At 43.8% G+C, this 19,467-nt stretch overlaps 1 protein-coding gene and 1 pseudogene across 2 annotated transcripts; one reads left to right on the top strand and one right to left on the bottom strand.

Moving 5' to 3' along the window:
- Positions 1 to 3,207: 3,207 nt before the first annotated feature.
- On the bottom strand, positions 3,208 to 3,346 carry LOC125517771 (annotated as a pseudogene).
- Positions 3,347 to 14,376: 11,030 nt separating this feature from the next.
- LOC125516162 (putative disease resistance protein RGA4) lies at positions 14,377 to 18,824 on the top strand. 2 transcript variants are annotated; one of them, XM_048681644.1, is made up of 3 exons: positions 14,377 to 14,561; positions 14,786 to 15,838; positions 17,085 to 18,824. In XM_048681644.1, exons 2-3 carry the CDS (start codon positions 14,801 to 14,803, stop codon positions 18,744 to 18,746), a joined length of 2,700 nt encoding a protein of 899 aa, XP_048537601.1. In that variant the 5' UTR covers positions 14,377 to 14,561; positions 14,786 to 14,800; the 3' UTR covers positions 18,747 to 18,824. The 2 variants fall into 2 exon arrangements, with proteins under 2 accessions (XP_048537601.1, XP_048537602.1); XM_048681645.1 differs by having other exon boundaries at positions 14,379 to 14,561; positions 17,103 to 18,824.
- The last annotated feature ends 643 nt before the right edge of the window (positions 18,825 to 19,467 follow it).

The raw sequence follows: 19,467 nt of genomic DNA, 5'->3' as shown, positions 1-19,467 counted from the left end.
CCATCATCATGTTTCTTCACTTCAATCCCTAGGAAATAATGAAGATTTCCAAGATCCTTAAGAGCAAAATCTGTGCTCAAGTCCTTCAATAATGCAGTTATTGCTTCATCAGATGAACTTGTAACAATAATGTCATCAACATAAATGAGAACAAATATGGATGTGTTCAATTTATTGTAAATGAACAGTGAAGTATCAGACTTGGAAGGAACAAAACCGAGTGTCTGCATTTTATGACAAAGGCGTGAATACCATGCCCTTGGTGCTTGCTTTAACCCATACGGTGCTTTGTCAAGTTTTCATACAAATGAGGGTGCATGTTCATTTTCAAACCCAGGAGGTTGTTTCATGTATACTTCCTCTTCCAGAACACCGTGCAAAAACGCGTTCTGTACGTCTAGCTGCCTGAGACTCCAACCCCTAGACACAACAATGGACAAAACAAGACGTATGGTTGCAGCTTTAACAACAGGACTAAAGGTGTCCTCATAATCTATTCCATACCGTTGCTTAAAACCCTTGGCAACAAGTCTTGCCTTGTATCGATCAATGGTTCCATCAGATTTCCTTTTTATTCTGAAGACCCATTTGCAATCAATAAGATTCTTACCTTGCTGTGGAGGGACTAGATGCCATGTGTTATTTTTCTCAAGTGCCAAATATTCTTCCTTCATTGCCTTTTTCCACTTTTCATCACCGAGTGCTTCCTCAAGCGTACTTGGCTCACCTGGTTCACCTGTGGAACAAACTAGGCCATATTTTGTTATATGTTTATAATCAACAGGCTTGATCACACCTTGTTGCAGCCGAGTTTGTCGTTGTGATGGTGCAGCTAGATCTATGGCCACAGAAGATCCTGAGTCAGGAACAAGAGTTCTGGGCGCTGCAAGTTCCGAGGAAGATTCGCCTCGTGCTTGCCCCGGATCCTCTGTGGCTTCGCCCCGTGACCCAGATGCTGTAGGCGCCGCAGAAGATCCCGGCCTCTCGACCGGCTCGTCAGGAGCACATGATTGCGCAGGCCCGCGTGAGTCAGCACCGGATTCAGCACCCGTCAGCCGCGTCTCGACGCGCCGCTTGTAGCAGCACAATTCGTCCAGAAAACGCCTGCCGCTTCGACCACCCGGACGCTGCCAGGTGTCGAGCGCTGAGTGGAGAGGAGCGGGGGCGGGGTCGCCTCCAGCTGCGGACGGGCGCGTGGCACGCGCGGAGTCGCTGGCGGTCGCACGAGCGGGCGGACCCGCTGTCGGTTCTGACGCGTCAGCCCGCGCGGATCCCGGTGCAGATTGCCTGCGCTACTGCTCCTGCAGCGATCCCGAGGCGGATCCAGCGCACTCCGAGGCATATTTGCTCCCCTCCTCGTGACACATGAAATATGGCACTTGGGGATTGGTTTGTGCATCATTTTCTTCTATGTTTTCACTTCCGTTTTCTCCTGCATCATCACAAAGCTCATGAGCATGGTTAGGAGGGTTAGTCATCATTGGATCATCACATTTATTTTCTCCCCCGTGATCAAGGCCGGATAGATGAGGTGGCAAAAGAAGTATTTCTTGACGGAGTCTAGCGCCGACATTAGGATGAAGATCAGCAAAAGGAAATTTGGTTTCATCAAAGACCACATCTCTAGAGATATAGACACGGCCGGTGGAGATGTCAAGGCACTTGACACCTTTATGAAGTGGACTATAGCCAAGAAAAGCACATTGCTTTGAGCGAAACATGATTTTACGATTATTGTAGGGACGAAGATTGGGCCAACACGCACAGCCAAACACACGAAGTGACTTGTAGTCAGGTTTGACATGAAGAAGCCTCTCTACTGGAGTCTCATTATTGATAACACGACTAGGAAGCATGTTGATGATGTGGACAGCCGTGAGGAAAGCCTCATCCCAAAACTTGAGGGGCATGGAGGCGCCGGCTAAGAGGGCTAGTCCTACCTCAACAATGTGTCGGTGTTTACGTTCTGCAGAGCCGTTTTGTTGGTGAGCGTGAGGGCATGATACATGGTGAGAAGTACCAAGATTTTGGAAGAAAGAGTTCAACTTTTCGTACTCTCCCCCCCCCCCCCAGTCCGATTGAACAGCAATAATCTTGCTGTCAAACTTGCGCTCAACGAGAGCTTGAAAGTTTTGAAAGACTTGAAAGACGTCAGATCGTTTCTTAAGAAGATAGATCCAGGAATATCTGCTGTAGTCATCTATAAAGCTCACATAGTAAGTGTGTCGACCAACAGAGCTAGGGGCAGGACCCCAAACATCAGAAAAAATTAATTGCAATGGTTTTGTAGACACACTAGTTGATAGAGGATAGGGTAACTGATGACTCTTAGCACGTTGACATGAATCACAAACTGTTTCAATATTACGCTCACCAACAAACGAGAGCTTATTTTTCCTAAGCAATCTTTCAACTAAAGAAAAAGAGGCATGGCCTAATCGATCGTGCCATCGGGTTGACGAAAGCTTGGCAACACCGTGGGCTCATTTATTGAATCTTCGACACTCCGGAAGCAATGGGTAGAGCCCTCGAATGCATCTACCTCGATAAAGCACTTTCTTCGTTGCTTGATCCTTGATCAAAAAGAAAAAAGGATGAAACTCGAGAAAGACATAATTATCAATGGAAATTCTATGAACGGAGAGAAGATTCATACTAGCACTAGGGACATGCAATTTTTTTTGAGATGAAGGTTGCGATGGGGAGTTTTAATAACTGTATGACCAACGTGACGAATCCTCATACCTGTACCATTGGCAGTGTGGATCTGGTCCTTGCCGCGGTATTTCTCCCGCGTGGTCACCTTCTCGAGCTCGCTGGTGATGTGTCCAGTGGCCCCACTGTCGACGTACTAATTGGTGTCGACGCCGTAGGAGCCGTCCGCAGCTGCAGCAACTTTGTCCTCGTCTTGGGAGTCGTAGTCATCTTCATCGTAGCGGTACCAGCAGTGTTTGGCTGTGTGCCCAAGCTTGCCACAGATCTGACAGCGAGGGGCATCCGGACGAGACCTGGTGGAGCTGCCGCCATGACGAGGTTTGGAGTTGGGGGAGCGGCCGCCGCGGGAGTTGGAGGAGCCACCACAGTTGATGTTGCCTCCAGGCCGCCCTTTGGTGCGGGGAGAGCCACGACCGCGACCACGACCGCGAGATGCGGCGTTGGCCGAGGACTTGAAGCCGCCGGAGGAGCCATGAAATTGGGCCATGCGCTGATCGAAGTTGCTCAGTATGGCATAGAGCTCATCGAGGGTGACAGGCGTGACGCGGGCGTCGAGGGCGGAGATGAGCGGCTGGTAGTCGGCGTCCAGCCCATGGAGGATGTACGAGATCAACTCGTCGTCCTGGATGGGTTTTCCGGCGGCGGCGAGCTCATCAGCGAGGCCGTGGAGGGAGGCAAAGTAGGAGGCAATGGACTGGTTGCCCTTCTGCGCGTTGATGAGCGCAGTTCGGATGTTGTTGACGCGGCTGAGGGATTGGGACGAGAACATGCCCGCCAGAGCCAACCAAAGTTCACGCGCCGTGGTGATCGCGGTGACCGCGACCAGGACCTCCCTGGACAGCGTACTCAGCAAATAGCCGAGCACCTGTTGGTCCTCCCTGACCTAAAGTGGGTGGAGAGGGTTGGGCTCAGAAGTCTCCTTGCCGTCTTTGTCCTTGGTGACGTGGAGTCTGGCCGGTTCCGGCGAGGTGCCGTCGACGTAGCCGAAGACACCGGCGCCCCGCACGTGGGGTGTGACCTGCGTGCGCCAGAGCACGTAATTCGTGCGGTTGAGCTTCTCGGTGACCTGGCCGTTGAGGCTAGCTTGGGAGGCGCCGGATGAAGACATGGCTATGGCACTAGATGGAATCGGGATAGCTAGATGGAGAGAGGAAGGGCTCTGATTACCATGTGCGATATGCGGGAAGCGTCTTGCCTCGTTAGAGAGACGCGTTGCGTGTTTATATGGCAGGGGTGCACCTCCCTGAATAACAGCGCATACATGAAGTTGTTGGGGTTACAAACTGGGAGAAGAAGGGATAAAGGAAAGAGAGTTAGGTTACAGAGGATATGTGAGGATATGTCGACCGAAACTACTTAAACATCTATCCCTATATCTATATCTACAATGCGTGTTTAACATCTTGTGCATCTTCAGCGCCATCTCAGTCGCACCTGCCCCACCGTCTTCGACTCTAGCTTCGGCAACGCATATTTTATGAAAACATGAATATTTTTGAAGATACAAAAAAAATTCAAATATTGAACTTCTTTTGGAAACGCATATTTTCTTCAAATTTCCGATCCTCTTTTATGAAAAATACTTTGATTTTGTGAATATTTTTCAAATTTTCTGAACATTTTTTTCAAAATTGTCAACATTTTTTGAAATTGCAATTTTTTTAGAAGACGAATAATTTATAAAATTTGTGTACATTTTGTTGAAAACATGAGCAATTTTTAAATTTCTGAACAATAAAAGAATGCAAACAGTTTTAAAAATTGACGAGCATTATTCTAAAACACTAACATTTTTTCAAATTTACAAATATTTTTCAAATATACTAACATTTTCAGAAAACATTTCTTATTTTCTAGGGCCTAAACATTTTTTGTTGCAATTATTTTCGTTTTTATTCTCTTTTTGTTAATCCATTTTGCTAATTTTGAACTTTATTCGAACACTCTTCATTGAACATGGTATTCTTTGGAAATTTCTAACCTGCCCCTAAATTTTGGAAGCAAGTGGGCATGCCCATGTTAGGCATCCATGCTTGGTCTGAATGACTTGAAATGATCCCAACTTTTTCCACTAGGTGGGCATGCCCTTATAGGCATCCATGCCAGGTTTGAACAATTTCCGACACCGTATGCAAGTTGCGACACATCGAGCCTTTTTTCTGCATTTTCTTACCGAGAAAACTCTAGAAAAAAATACAAAACTTGTCGGAAACCAAAACAACCTGTCATGGTGTCTTGAATTTGTCATACGAGGCAATGAAAAAAAATTATGTCCATTTCAAGGATGTCGAAAAACAACGTGCTCTTTGACATACCCTTCTAGCCAACCTAAACACCTTTCGTTGAACATGGTGTTTTCATGGACATCCTTGAAATTACCACAACTTTTGCCACTAGGTGGAGATGCCCATGGTAGGCATCCATGGCGGGTTTGAACTACTTCCGACACCATATGCAAGTTGCAACTCATCTAGCCATTTATCGACCTTTTTGACAGAGAAAACTTCAGAAATGCAAATCGTGCCGAAAACCCAAGCAACTTCTATTGGTGTCTAGAATTGGTCATACAAGCCCATTGAAAAAATAATATTAGGGGCATGGATGCCTACTATGGGCATGCCACCTGCTGGCAAATGTTGGGATCATTTCAAGAATGTCTAGAAAACACCATATTCAACGTAGCGTGTCCGAGTAGTCATCCAGGCCAGGTTTGAAGGAAAAATGTATTTAAATCATAATTTATGTAGATACTTAAAACTGTCATTTTAAGTTTCTAACAGAACTAACAAATACAAAATGATAGAATTGAAAACAACAAATGCTTTTTAGAGCATTTAATAAATAATTAAATAAAAATTATTAAAATCATAATTTAAAATAGTTACTTAAAACTGTTATTTTGGCATTTCAATATTTTGAATAGATTTCAAAAAATATTAATGTTTAAAAAGGAGAAATGAAAATTTAAAAAAAGATAGAAAAACGAAAAAAATAGAAAAGTAAAAATAAAATCTTAGGCCTTTCCCAACTAAGCGACGACATTGGTCCTGTTGGACGACTATTGGAATTTGTTTGGAATTTAAAAAATGTTCTCATTTAAAAAAATCACAAATTGGGAAAATGTTTGGGCAAATTTAGAACACTTTTTTTATATCATTTATTTAGTCTCATTTCTGAAAAATGTTTTGGAATTTAATATTTTGTCCGTGCTCTCAGAAAATTTTTGTTTTCACAATTTGTTCATGCTTTTCAAAAAAATTATTCGCATTTTGACATTCTGAATGATCTTTTAAAGATACAAACATTTTTGAAATTACCTTACAATTTTCGAAAATGCAAATATTTATTAATTTATGAACAAAATTTCGAAATAACAAACCTTTTCAAAGTTTGAATAACATTTTGAAAGCGTGAGCATTTTTTGAAAAATAAATAAGAATCATAACAGGAAAAGGAAAATACATAAATAAATAAAAATAAATTATGGAAAAAAAGACCAGTTCACAAAGTGTTTCTAAAATCTTTTTGAAATTCCCAGCCCATCCATTACTTAATGTGTCTAGCTTTATATTGGTCACCAAAGTTATCCTGTCGCAGTGGTTCTGGACGCACGCATTGTTTTAAGTGATCGTGGGTTCGATTCCCTGCTCGTGCCATCCTTGTTCGCTATTTTTAATCGCATGCCATCCCAGATGGGCCGGGCCAAGTAAGCTGCCCTGCGTATACGTTTTTACAAAAGTAGATATAAATTGTGAAAAGTCCATACTACCCTTTATGCATATTGCAAGAGGGGTTGTACCGAAGCGGGACTCTTTGCCGAAATGTAGATGTCATTGGGATGTTTCCATAAATAAAGACCGGAGCATGGCAGCGCACGGCATGCTAACACCTGTAAATTCGAAAGACATTGCTCAGCCATAGCGTGATCAACCTGACAATGGAGGATCATTCGACACTATTTACTACTGCAAATTAATTGATACGAGAAAAGTGAAGAAAAGTACATTCATCTTAGCAACTCCAGCACAACAGTCATCTTTTTTTTTTTTGCTGGCTTGTTGGTTCAAAGTGTGATGTCAATTCTCATGTACTAGTAATCAACTTGTTCAGACGTAACGAGTCCCATTTGACAGTAACTTACCACTACCAATTAACTGGTATGAGGAAAAGTAAAGGATATAAGATTGGTATCCTAAGACAATTCTTCCTAAGATCAGCCTTCAAACTTCAGTAGTGCTAAAACAGAGTCATCTTTTTTCTTTACTTTTTTTGGCTTGTTGGTTGGTTTGAGACAGGACGAGGATGTAGGCTTGTTGCTTTAATATGACTCCAGAAATCAAAATCTAGGAGGAAATCAAGATGAGCTGGAGACTTTTGGCAGCAGATGGACACACCTGCACCAGGCATGTAATGTAACTAGTCAAGCTGTTTTCCATATAGGATGGTCAAGCTCCACAATTTTTTGATTTTCTGAGTAACAACATATATCCCCACTTGCCGATGGAACCCAAATGATGCTGAGTTGCTTCCTGACTACGGTGATCATCAATTACGAAAAATGAATCACAATCTGAATAGTCAGTCAGGTGTATGTACTGAGGGAGTGAGCTAGGACAGTTTTAAACTCTAGTACTAACTTTCATTGTTCTCTAAAGCTAAAGATGATTATAGTTTACAGCACAAGATATCACAAGCAAGCACAGGGTGGGTAAAACATCACCGAAATTCAGATGATTATAAACATCTAAATTCAGTTAAAGATAAGATACACAGCCCGATCTTTGACCCATTATAATATTTTTCTCCTGCCAAGGAAGTGGCCTGTTTTCCGGATTGTCAAAAGCCATATCATATACCCCCTCGGTCCCACAATGTAAGACACTTTTGCAAGCTATTTTAGCTTCCAAAAATGTCTTATATTATGGAACAGAGGGAGTAGTAGACAAGATTAGTAGTACTGGTAATATACTTCTGCCCAATGCTAGAGCAGGTCTTCCCAACTAAGATCCTAATTAACATTTCTAAGTGCCTACACAGAGTTCCCCATGGAGAACAGCAGTAATCAAGTATGTCTGCTAAAGCAACATCAGCCACAACTTTCCGTCAGTCATACAGCTCAAGCAGAAGAAACTTTCTGTCAATCAAATCATGTAAAAGGACTAAATCAGCATCAACTCAGAGCTCCGGTCGACAGAATAATCACCTAGGATAGCCTTGTATCTTGCGCATCTTCAGCTTTGGCAACACATGGTCCCAGCAGGTAGTAGCAGCTTTCGATAGTATTTACTACTGCAAATTAATTGATACGAGAAAAGTAAAAAAACAAAGTACCTTCATCTTAGCAACTCCAGCAAAACAGAGTCATCTTTCTTAGCTGCCTTGTTGGTTCGAAATGTGATGTCAATTCTCATGTAGAAGTAATCAACTAGTTCAGACGCAACGAGGCTCATTTGACAGTAACTTACCACTACCAAATTAGCTGGTATGAGAAAAGGTAAAGGATCTAAGATTGATATCTTTAAGACAATACTTCTAGGATCAGCCTTCAAACTTCCGTAGTGCTAAAACAGAGTCATCTTCTTTTTTTTGGCTTGTTGGTTGGTTTGAGAAAGGAGGAGCATGGAGGCTTGTTGCTTTAGTTTGAATTCAGAAATCAAAATGTAGGAGGAAATCAAGAGGAGCTCTAGAGTTTTGGCAAGAGATAGATACAGATGGACACCGGCACAAGGCATGTAGCTGGTCAAGCAGTTTTCCACATAGGATGGTCAAGCTCCACAAATTTGGGATTTTTCTGAGTGACAACATATATCCCTACTAGCTTATGGAACCCAAGTGATGCTGAATTGCCTGCTCACTACGGTGATTATTAATTACGAAAATTGAATGACAATCTGAAGAGTCAGTCAGGTGTATGTACTGAAGGGGCGAGCTAGGATAGTTTTAATCTGTGGTACTATATTTCATAGTTTTCTAAAGCTAAAGATGATTATAGCTTACAACACAAGATATCAGAAGCAAACACAGGGTGGGTAAAACATCACCTAAATTCGGATGAATACAAACATCTAAATTCAGTTAAAGATAAGATACACAGCCAGATCTTCCACCCATATACTTTCTGAAATGAAGTATGCTGGCAGTGATAATTCAGTTAAATATCTAAACTAATCTTTTTCTCCTGCAAAGTATGCCGGCAGGCATAACTTAGGGGCTCTGCGGGCCGGGGGCGGCGCGGGTCGCGGGCGGCTGCCCCTGCCGTGGCCTTCTGCCGGCGGGGGGGGCGGCGTGACAACTGGTGGGCTCCCTCTTCCTCCTCTCAATGGCTGCTGGGCGGGGCAAGAGGGCGCAGCGGTGGGTGCCCGGTGAGACCGGTCAGATCCACCCGGATCTGGCCCTGGCCGCTGGCGGGCGGCTCAGAATGATGGCTGCGACATCGTCATCGTGTTGGTGGTGGCGGTGGCTGCGTGGGGTGAGCTGCGACGGCATGGTGGCGGCTCACGGTGGTGTGCTTGGCAAGTCGGTTGCGGCAGCGGCTGGCATGTTCCGGCGTCGGCTGGCGCGTAGGCGGCTCGTGTCGGCCTTCGATTCCTCTCCTCATCATCTGGACGCTACTTTCGTCAAAGGGTTGGCCCTCTCCCAGCTGCGGTCCATCGCCCGTCTCGCGTTCGGTGCAGCAGGACCAAGCTCGTCTCGCGCCCGACAACAGGGCCGAGCTTGTCTCGCGCTTGGCAGCAGGATCAAGCTCGTCTCGCGCCCGGCAGCATGACCGAGCTCGTCTCTCGCCCGGCAGCAGGACCATGCTCGTCCTGCATGCGGTGCCGCAGGACGGGGCAATGGAGGCCAGTTTGGCCGGCCTATTGGGTCTCGGCACTGGGGCAACCCAAGGGTGTGAAAAGGCGGGTCCTTTCAGCTCGTGTTTTTGGTTGGGGTTGCTCCACGGGAAAATCAGATCCTCGGATCGGGTGGTGGCGGCGCTTTGGTGTCGTCCCCTTCCTGAAGGCACCGCCTTGGAGCCCACGGTTCGTCATATGCGGCTTCATCTCTTCTTCCTCCTTCTTACCCTCTTTCTAGCATTTTATCATACACCTTGTGTGCAACTACCACCAGAGAAACAAAGCACAAAGGAGCCGGCTGTCGCTGCACTGTTGTGCACCCAGCCGTTTCGGGCGTCGCCACCGGCCGCATAAAGTAACCTCTCCCCAGCTCCTCCGCCCGCTCCCATCCTCCTCCGCCCGGAGGCTGCTAGATGGGTGCGGTGGTGCGGCGTGCTGGTGCGGTGAGGCGTCCACGGAGGCGACAAGCTGCGTGTGGTGGGGTGTCCAGTCCACGGAGGCGGCGACCCGGGTCCTGCGAACTGCACACGACGGTGACCTGGGCGGCGGTGTCCACGGAGGTGCCGAGGTGAGCGCCGCAAATCGCTGGTAATGTCTTTGCTGCGACCGCATTGCTTCACATGATACACGAAATGTGGCCGCACGAGGGATGCTCGTCGGGTGTTTGATGGAATGCCGGAGCGGAACACTGTTTCTTGGAACGCACTGGTTGCCGGCTATGTGGAGTCTGGGAAGGTTGCTCCAAAAGTTCAGCTGTTTGTTGAGATGGAGAGGGAGGGGTTACGTCAAGACGAGGCAACATTCGCCGCGTTGCTCACAGTGGTCGATGACTCCAGTTGTTTCTTCTTTCTTGATGCACCAGCTGCACGGGAAGATTGCCAAATATGGACCAGCATTGGGCTTGATTACTGGAGCTCAAGGTTCCTTTGGATCATATTACATTTGTTGGCCTGATTACTGGCTACAGCCATGCTGGTCTTTTAGACGAAGGTTCAGAAATCCTCAATACGATGGAAATTAGGTATGGAATTCCTCTTCGGATTGAGCATTATGCATGTGTCATTGATCTGTATGGGAGGGCTGGGCAGCTTGACAAAGTAAAAGAGCTTATTGACCTTATGCCATTTGAACCAGATGCCATGGTGTGGATGACTCTTTTAGGTGCTTGCAGAATCCATGGGAATATGGAACTAGCAAGTGGTTATCTATTGGAGGCAGAGCCTAGACAGCACTCCACATATGTTCTCCTCTCCAGCATGTATTCTGGTCTTGGGATGTGGAGTGATAGAGCAATGGTACAGAGGGAAATGAAGAATAAAGGATTAAGCAAAGTCCCTGGTCGGAGCTGGATCGAGGTGAAGAATGAGGTGCACTCTTTCAATGCAGAGGATGGGTTGCACCCAATGATGGATGAAATATATGAGATGTTGAGTTTGTTACTTCACAATTTTCCCATGCACCTGGCGCGTCAAGAAGCAACTGGAGCCATCGACCGCTGTGAGCAACTCGCCTCTTAATATTTTTATTATCCTTTTACATTTGTGTGCATCAATTCTACTCTTCGAGTTTAGAACCACTGTCTGTTTATTCATACATGATATTTTTGATTGGCCGCAGAACTATCAGATTATGGGCATTAACCAGCTAGCCCCTGTTGGAGATGATTGGGCACACTTCTCTTCTATATTATGTCGATGCACATTCATCTGGCCTGATTGCTAGTGGCAGTGAAGACCGCTCTGTCAATATATGGAAAGGTGATCTCTTTTGTATGCTTTGGAAAATTCATGTCAAAATGCAGTTATACTTTTTATCGGATAGGATTTGTTTATACTTATATCTTTTCTATTGAACAACTCTTGGAACCCTGACCTTTCCACTGTGGGCACTATCCATTCTACAAATGGATTTGTTTAAATAAATGTCAAATTGTAGTAAAGTCAATGTTTCCTTGTCTATGCTCCAGTCTATTACAAACAAACAAAAAGATAGTTCTAGTCTGTGATTGCACTTCCCCTTAAGCAGGGACTTCCAACATAAGCAGATGATCCTACAGATCTTTGATCTTAAACATATGAGTAGTTGCAAACTGAAAAGTCACTATGATACAAACCATGATAAGAAGTAAGAGTTACCTGCTAGTTGTTTTTCAGCATTTGGATTCTTGCTTCTTCCTTTGACTAGTCCATGACCATGAGCATCTTCATTGGCTTTTCTTGGGAATTAGGATGTTAATCAGTCGATGTTCCATTTTATTAGTTATGTCAAAGTTTGAGCTACAATTGGCTTAATGCTTCATTGCAACTGCTTGGAGAGAAGATATTCCATGTCTTCCTCTTGCACTGATATCTGACAATCTGTTACAAAATAAATAGGATGCAATCGATGCTTTCCTGCAAAAACAAAACTTGCCAACATACAAGCCAATGCCTCGGCTTGGAGTGAGGATGCCACTTTCACAGACACGGCACTGATAGCCATCTTGATTGAACAAGGGAATTCGCAAACCCACACTGCCGTCTTCTTTCCAAGCCGCATCAATAAAACACACCTGTATTTATGATGGAAATATGTCTTGTTCCAGGGATGGTGATTTGAGTTGTGAGTATCAAGGGTGCAGTTAGATCACCATTCCTTTGTCATGTTTTTGACGGTAGTAGTTGCTTGGATTCATGTCATGTGCTACTGTAAAAAAGGAACTTATACTGGCAGTTATGAATAGTGATCTCATTTCTTTATGTAGCAGAATGCAGATTAAGTGCTTTATGTACTTGGTTATATAATGCAGATGGGATCTGTGTTCGAAGTATGTGATGCTAAATTCTTGGAAAATGAACATGTTATAAGTGCATGTTCTGATGGAATCGCGAGGATATGGACAACCAGCCATAATAGGGTTCTGCAGTGACGAGGAAGTGCAGCTTATACACAGATCTTATATCTCGGTACACACTTAGCAGGTTGGTTTCTGTTGCTTACAACACGTGTGAGTAGAATAGCATATTTACAGCCATTTGAGAATAAATATGTAAATCTCACAAAGTTGTTGATGACACATTTTGGCCCTAGTTCTTGTTCTGTATAACAGTTCTGATTCTTCACGGGTTATTTTTTATGCATCGCGAAATCCTATATAACATTTCTAACTCTTCACGGGTTAGTTTTTACTGCAATCGTACAGCTGACTTTGGTCCTAGTTTCCTTTTTATTGCTTTGGGCGTGGAGCCGCATAATACATGTTTTTCTCTGTGTAGACTTTGTTTCTCATTACATTATCATTGTTTTGTTCATGGATCTTTTTGTGTGATACAGTCATTCACAGACAAACTAAACTGCTTCTGAAGGTGCATGGTGAACTATGCTATTTTACTACAATACTGCTATTTCAACTGCTAAATTTATGAAAGGCTTGCTGTTACTCTCAGTATATCTTGTGGTACTCTCAGTATCCTTTCTTTCAGACTTACTGTTTTAGCATCTCTATTAGGTGCTTGGTATCCAGGTTTAAACTTTTGGTTGTAATTTTACTAGGCAAATTGGCTGCAATGAGATCCAAATATATATACATTGTCATACTGTCTGTGATTTGTCTTCGTTCCAACCTATACGTCCGTCCAATACTTGGTCATGCATTAGGTGTTGCCTCCGTTGCGATATTATATTGTTTGAAGTGAAATAGTCTTGGGTGTTAAAATATTTGGTCTCAACATCAGGCTTGCATTATTGGTCATATGTGGAAACAAAGGCGTTGGTCTGGAGGTGTGCCATCAACCTGATGTCCAAGCTGTAACAGTCATTCTTACATCATGATGAGAAAAGATTGAATCTACCTCAGCTTATCTATGTACTAATTTTACCTGCTAAATAGTAGTACAGTGCTGCAAGTTAAGTTTCTGAAAAGTTCACTAGTATGAAACCATCAAACTGAATCACAAAAATTTATGTGGTTGTGGTATTTCAAATAGTTTGAAAAGTTCACTAAATAGTTTGGCTATCTTCCAAATGAATAGACCATTTCAACGTTAAGTATACCACTTACTCCCCTCATGATTAAATTAGATTTGCTGTGCTATTGCTACGAATCTTGCTGATCTGCATTTGAACAAGCTCTTTCTTTTAAGCGGAACAAGGCTCTACTCACATTTTCGTGCAGGTTCGTACTTTCAGAAGGAAAACAAAGAAAAATACAACACCTATGGATAGAATAGCATATTTACAGCCATTTGAGAATAGATATGTAAATCTCATAAATTTTTTCATGAAACACATTTTGGATTTGTGTGTATTTCACAGATATATGTATTTTAATTGAAATAATAGCTGTCAACAACTCTCATATTTCAAGACTGAAAAAAAGGAAATTCAAGAAGACTTTAGAAGGCACATAAGTCTAGACTTGTCTCGAGTGAGTCCTAAAGAATATATCTAGGTACATCTAAGGGTATATAGTAGTAGTAAACAACACTTCACCAGTTTCCTAGTGCAGACTTAACTAAGGCAATATGCCTCTGTCATGCAATATACCAATTGGCTGGTGAATGGTGGCTGCTGGTTTCATGATATTATTAGATTAGAGGTGGCGTCAGTTGCATTGTACCATTGACCAGCTAATTAGCTGCCTGCTCACATATCAATCTGATGATTGATTAAAGCTGGTGCAGCTCATCTTTCATTGTCATGGTGAGCTGTCGATCACGTCAGAATGAACAAGAAAATTTAGCGTCGTTTGCGTGCACGCATCCTGGACACATCTGACTTTCTGATTGATCTGGCACCGCTAATTAATCAGTTAATATTACATGCAGCGTCTAATTATAGAGACTAAGCAAGACTATGCAACATATAGCTAGCTAATATAATTACAGAGATGCTCATACAAGTTGCATTAATGTAGTAACAGGGTAGCGTCAGAGGGCTAATTTCCCTTTGGCTTTATAAACAGAGCGGTCCGTCCATTCTAGCTAGCCCTTTACCAGTACGAGCAGCAGGAGCAACATCCAGTTCATCTTGAAGGTAATATCGGATTTCCCTTTCTGTTGGCTGTTGCTTGGCTGGCTTTTCTTGCATCTGTCGATCTAGGTGCCTTAAGTTTGCCTATTTCTATTATTGCTCATGCTTATAAATTGTTCATCATGTTCTCATGTTAGCATTCTAGTGCAGCTCTTCCCTTTCTTTTTGCTGGTAATCTTAGCTACAACGAGTGCTGGAGATGATATGTTGGTTCATCTTTGTTACAGCAAAAAGCAGCGAACATGGCGATGGTCCTGGATGCTTTTGCATCCTACATGCAAAACATGCTCACGGAGATGGTGAAGGAAGAGGTGTACATGCTGCTTGGAGTCGGAGACGAGATTGAGAGGATGGATGTCAAGCTAAGGGACCTAAAGAACTTCCTTGCGGACGCTGACAGGAGAAACGTCACCGACAAGAGCGTGCAAGAGTGGGTGGCCCAGCTCAAGCGTGCCATGTATGAAGCTGCCGACATCCTCGACCTCTGCCAGCTCAAGGCCATGGAGCACCGTCTGTCCACTAAAGATGTGGGGTGCTTCAACCCCTTGCTCTTCTGCATGCGGAATCCCTCCCATGCCCACGACATCGGCACCCGCATCAAGGTGGTCAACAAGAGGCTCGGCGTCATCAAGGAGCGAAGCGCTGCTTTTAGCTTCATCCCTCTTGGTTCCTATGAGGATCGTAGCAGCAAGGTGCAAGCCTCTCATTCTGGAAATAAGAGACGTGAGACATCAGGGGTGTTTGACCGGTCAGGCGTAGTCGGAGAGAAGATCGAACAAGACACAAGAAAGCTGGTTGAGATCATGCTGAGTGAAAAGGAGGGCAACACCAACATCATGGTGGTCGCCGTTGTTGGTGTCGGCAGAATCGGCAAGACCACTCTTGCCCAGAAGGTCTTCAATGATGAAGCCTTGAACAACGAGTTTGAGAAGACGATATGGTTGAGCATCAACAAGGACTTCGACGAGGTGGAGTTGCTCAGGACTATAATCACGCAAGTGGGGGGAGTACATGGTGATGAAAAGGCGTTGGCTGTGCTTGAGCCAATCCTTGCCACTACCTTGAAAGGGAAGAAGCTATTCATAGTGCTAGATGATGTTTGGAACCATGGAGCATGGGATGATGTGCTTAAAACACAATTGACTAATGTCGTGGCTCGAGGTAGCCGAGTCCTCGTCACTACTAGAGATCAAACAGTAGCTCGAAGGATGAAAGCTGTGCTTCCCTACCACCATGTGGACAAATTAGAGGAGGATGCCTGGTCATTGCTCAAGAAGCAGGTGCGTAACTGAATTCCATGCATCATTAATATTACTAGCTCCATGCTTTTTTGGGGTAGAGATATAATAATTGGTCACACTAAACTTTGAGATTACAATGACATGGACTCATACAAGATGAATGCAACATATACATGCCACAGAACATGCACCTGCCGCATGCTAACGTGCTTCCAAAAGTTGTATAGGTGGAACTCTAGCGAGTAGTCGGTTTTGAGTTGTAATCCGAGCCTTCGTGCTCGGCTTGTAACAATGGTGGACGGGTATCTTACCCTCTTCTCTTAATATAAGATACACGTACTTATGCTTATTCTAGAAAAAAAGTTAGACTACAATAGCACTAGACCCCACGCATCATTTTCAAATTATAGTTGTACCTGGGAGTAATTAATTCATAATTTTTTTGCTAGTCTCTATCTTTTTCTTTCATATTGTGGCGCTGGTTTCCCATTTTAGAAAGCTAAAATTTTGAAATAAAGGTAGTCGCCACCTAAAATGCAAATCCAAACAAAATCAATAATTAGGACCATATAAATGTTCTTCAATTTATAAAAGGTGAAAACAAGTGGTATTGTTCTTCCATTTCCATCATGTTTACAAATACACAGTCAATTCTTGGGCTAAAACTCAGTCGTGTTTGGCATAAGTGGTATAGTAATATACCATAGTATGAAAAAGCTGTAATTGATACTAAAGTGTGCCCAGGCCCACCAATAGGTTCTAGGCAACCTGTCCCATGATCTACCAACATGAATGAAAATAAAAGCTTGTACTTCAAATTCTTCTACTTATCCGATGTCCAGATTATAAAAGTGCATACGTGCAATTATACATAATTTAAACATGTAAGAAGCCTCCTCCCTTGTGTAGTCGTAGATCAAATAGACTCTATTTTTCAGAGAATGGATTTATGTATCGTAGTATCTATCCGCATAACTTAACACATAATTTCTATAGATTCTGAGGTGATAGATTGAACTAAGCATATTGTGGCTAAAAGAGTGAGAAACTTAACATCTTGTCTGGGTGAGCATGTTATGATTATAGTAACTCACATTCTAGGCATCTCAGTTGACAGCAACATCCCCGCTTAGCAGTTCATTCACTTGATAGTTCAATCAGGTAGTACATTAACCGATCTTTCTCCACTAGCCTATTATTGACTAATATTAAGTTGACACTAGCAGTTAATAAACTATTATTTTCTCTCTCAAGGAAAACCACTCCTTATTGACCGATAATTTAGGTAGTTAATTGCTTGCAGATAATATCAAGTGAGATTGATGACCATGAAATGGATATGCTCAAGGATATTGGAGTACAAATTGTAGCAAGATGTGATGGTTTGCCTCTTGCTGTCAAAGTAATGGGAGGACTCTTGTGTCAGAGGGACATAAAACACCGTGAGTGGGAGATGGTTTTGAATGATTCTATATGGTCGATATCTGGAATGCCCGAAGGGCTAAACAATGCAGTATATTTAAGTTATGAAGACTTATCTTCTTCTGCCAAACAATGCTTTCTACACTACTCCCTTCTCCCTAAAACTACAGTGTTTTATAGCGATGAAATCATTGGCATGTGGATTAGTGAAGGATTTCTTCACGGGACCTCGGATGACTTAGAAGAACTAGGAAGCAAGCACTATAAAGAGCTGATACTGAGGAATCTTATAGAGCCAGATACAAAGTACATTGATCAAAATGTTTGCTACATGCATGATGTTGTACGCTCATTTGCTCAATTTGTGGCTAGAGATGAGGCACTAGCAGCTCACAGTGGAGAAACTAATATTGTTAATAAACTTACTGCACATGGGTTTCTTCGGTTATCTCTAGAAAGCAAACCATCAGAATCAGATGGATTAGACTGGAGTTCTTTGCAAGCACAAAAGACATTAAGGGCACTAATATCAGTTGGCCATATAAATATTAAGCCTGGTGATTCGTTGGTTCATTTCCCATGCCTACGAACTTTACATATAGATTCTAAAGATGTTGTAGCATTGCTTCAATCTTTGCATAAGCTCAAGCACCTGAGGTACTTGTCCCTCACAAACAATGATATATCTAGTCTGCCAGATAGCATTGGAAAGATGAAATTGTTGAAGTACATTAGCCTTAGAGGATGCAAACAGTTTGTGGAACTTCCACGTAGCATTTTAAAGTTAGGGGAGCTAAGGTATTTTAACTTCAGTGGAACCAGTATAAGTGGCATACCTAGGGGGTTCTGTGCTCTAACAAACTTGAGGTTAGTATATGGGTTTCCAGTTTCGGTGGATGGTGATTGGTGCAGTTTGGAAGAGTTGGGCCCTCTTTCTCGGCTCAGACGTCTTGGAATACATGGGTTGGAGGATGTAACTATTTCCTCATCCGCAACAAAGGCAAAGCTTGGTGAAAAGGTGCATCTTACCAGACTGTCCTTAGATTGTGGTAGAAGATTGGGAGATGATGGGATGATTAAAGATGAAGATAGTGTCTCTGTGGAAGAGCAACAACGAATTGAGACGGTGTGTGATGAGCTCCGTCCTCCACCCAGCTTACATAATCTTGAAATCAATGGATATTTTGGCCGACGGCTACCAAGGTGGATGATGTCATCATTAGTTGTGCCCCACAATAGCTTGAGGATTTTGTTCATTAACGACCTGGTTTGCTGCACACAGCTTCCTGATGGCTTGTGTCAGCTCCCCTATTTAGAGTTCTTTCAGATCAAGCGTGCTCCAGCCATCAAGCGTGTTGGACCTGAATTCATGCAGTCCTACCATCACCAAAGTCCTAGTTCTTCCCAGGTGTTGGCTGCATTTCCGAGACTGCATGAGATGAATTTAATTGGAATGGTGGAATGGGAGGAATGGGAGTGGGAGGAGCAAGTGCAAGCCTTTCCTGCTGTAACACCCCGGATGTAACTTTCCCTATTTGTACTCCAACTCTTGCCGTTTCCGGCATTAAGTTATATTTATTTCCTCGGGTTCGGGTTTTGTCTCCGTGTGTTGTTGTCGTTGTCATGCATCTCATATCATGTCATCATGTGCTTTGCATTTGCATACGTGTTCGTCTCATGCGTTCGAGCATTTTCCCCGTCGTCCCTTTTGCATTCCGGCGCTTCGTTCTTCTCCGGTGGTCATTTCTAGCTTTCTTTCGTGTGTGGGGATTAAACATTTCCGGATTGGACCGAGACTTGCCAAGCGGCCTTGGTTTACTACCGGTAGACCGCCTGTCAAGTTTCGTACCATTTGGACTTCGTTTGATACTCCAATGGTTAACCGAGGGACCGAAAAGGCCTCGTGTGTGTTGCAGCCCAACACCCCTCCAATTTGGCCCAAAACCCACCTAACTCTTCTCCATCATCTAGAGCGTTCGATCATGATCGCGTGGCCGAAAACCGCACCTCATTTGGACTCTCCTAGCTCTCTCTATGCCTATTTAAAGGCCCCCGATTTTCGGATCTCCTCCTACCTCCGAAACCCTAAAAATCCCCTCGCGCGCACCGGACATGTCCGTTCCGGCCGGACGCCCCGCCGCCGCCGCCCTGGACCAATAGGCAAGCGCCACGTGGCCTCCCGCCGCCGTCCACCGCGCCAGCCCGCCCAGGCCCATCGCGGGCCCTCTCCGCCGCCACCCGGGCCG

Source organism: Triticum urartu, chromosome 6, assembly GCF_003073215.2.
Source record: "Triticum urartu cultivar G1812 chromosome 6, Tu2.1, whole genome shotgun sequence".
In the NCBI taxonomy this organism is placed as follows: Eukaryota; Viridiplantae; Streptophyta; class Magnoliopsida; order Poales; family Poaceae; genus Triticum; species Triticum urartu.
Note: the sequence above shows the minus strand (reverse complement) of the source record. Positions and strands in the feature narration are given on the sequence as shown.

What these genes read in the sequence shown, in the direction of transcription:
- LOC125516162 (XM_048681644.1), top strand. Translation starts at nt 14,801, where the DNA reads ATGGCGATGGTCCTGGATGCTTTTGCATCCTACATGCAAAACATGCTC. An exon ending in GGTCATTGCTCAAGAAGCAG is followed by an intron (nt 15,839 to 17,084) that starts GTGCGTAACTGA and finishes CCGATAATTTAG; the next exon opens with GTAGTTAATTGCTTGCAGAT.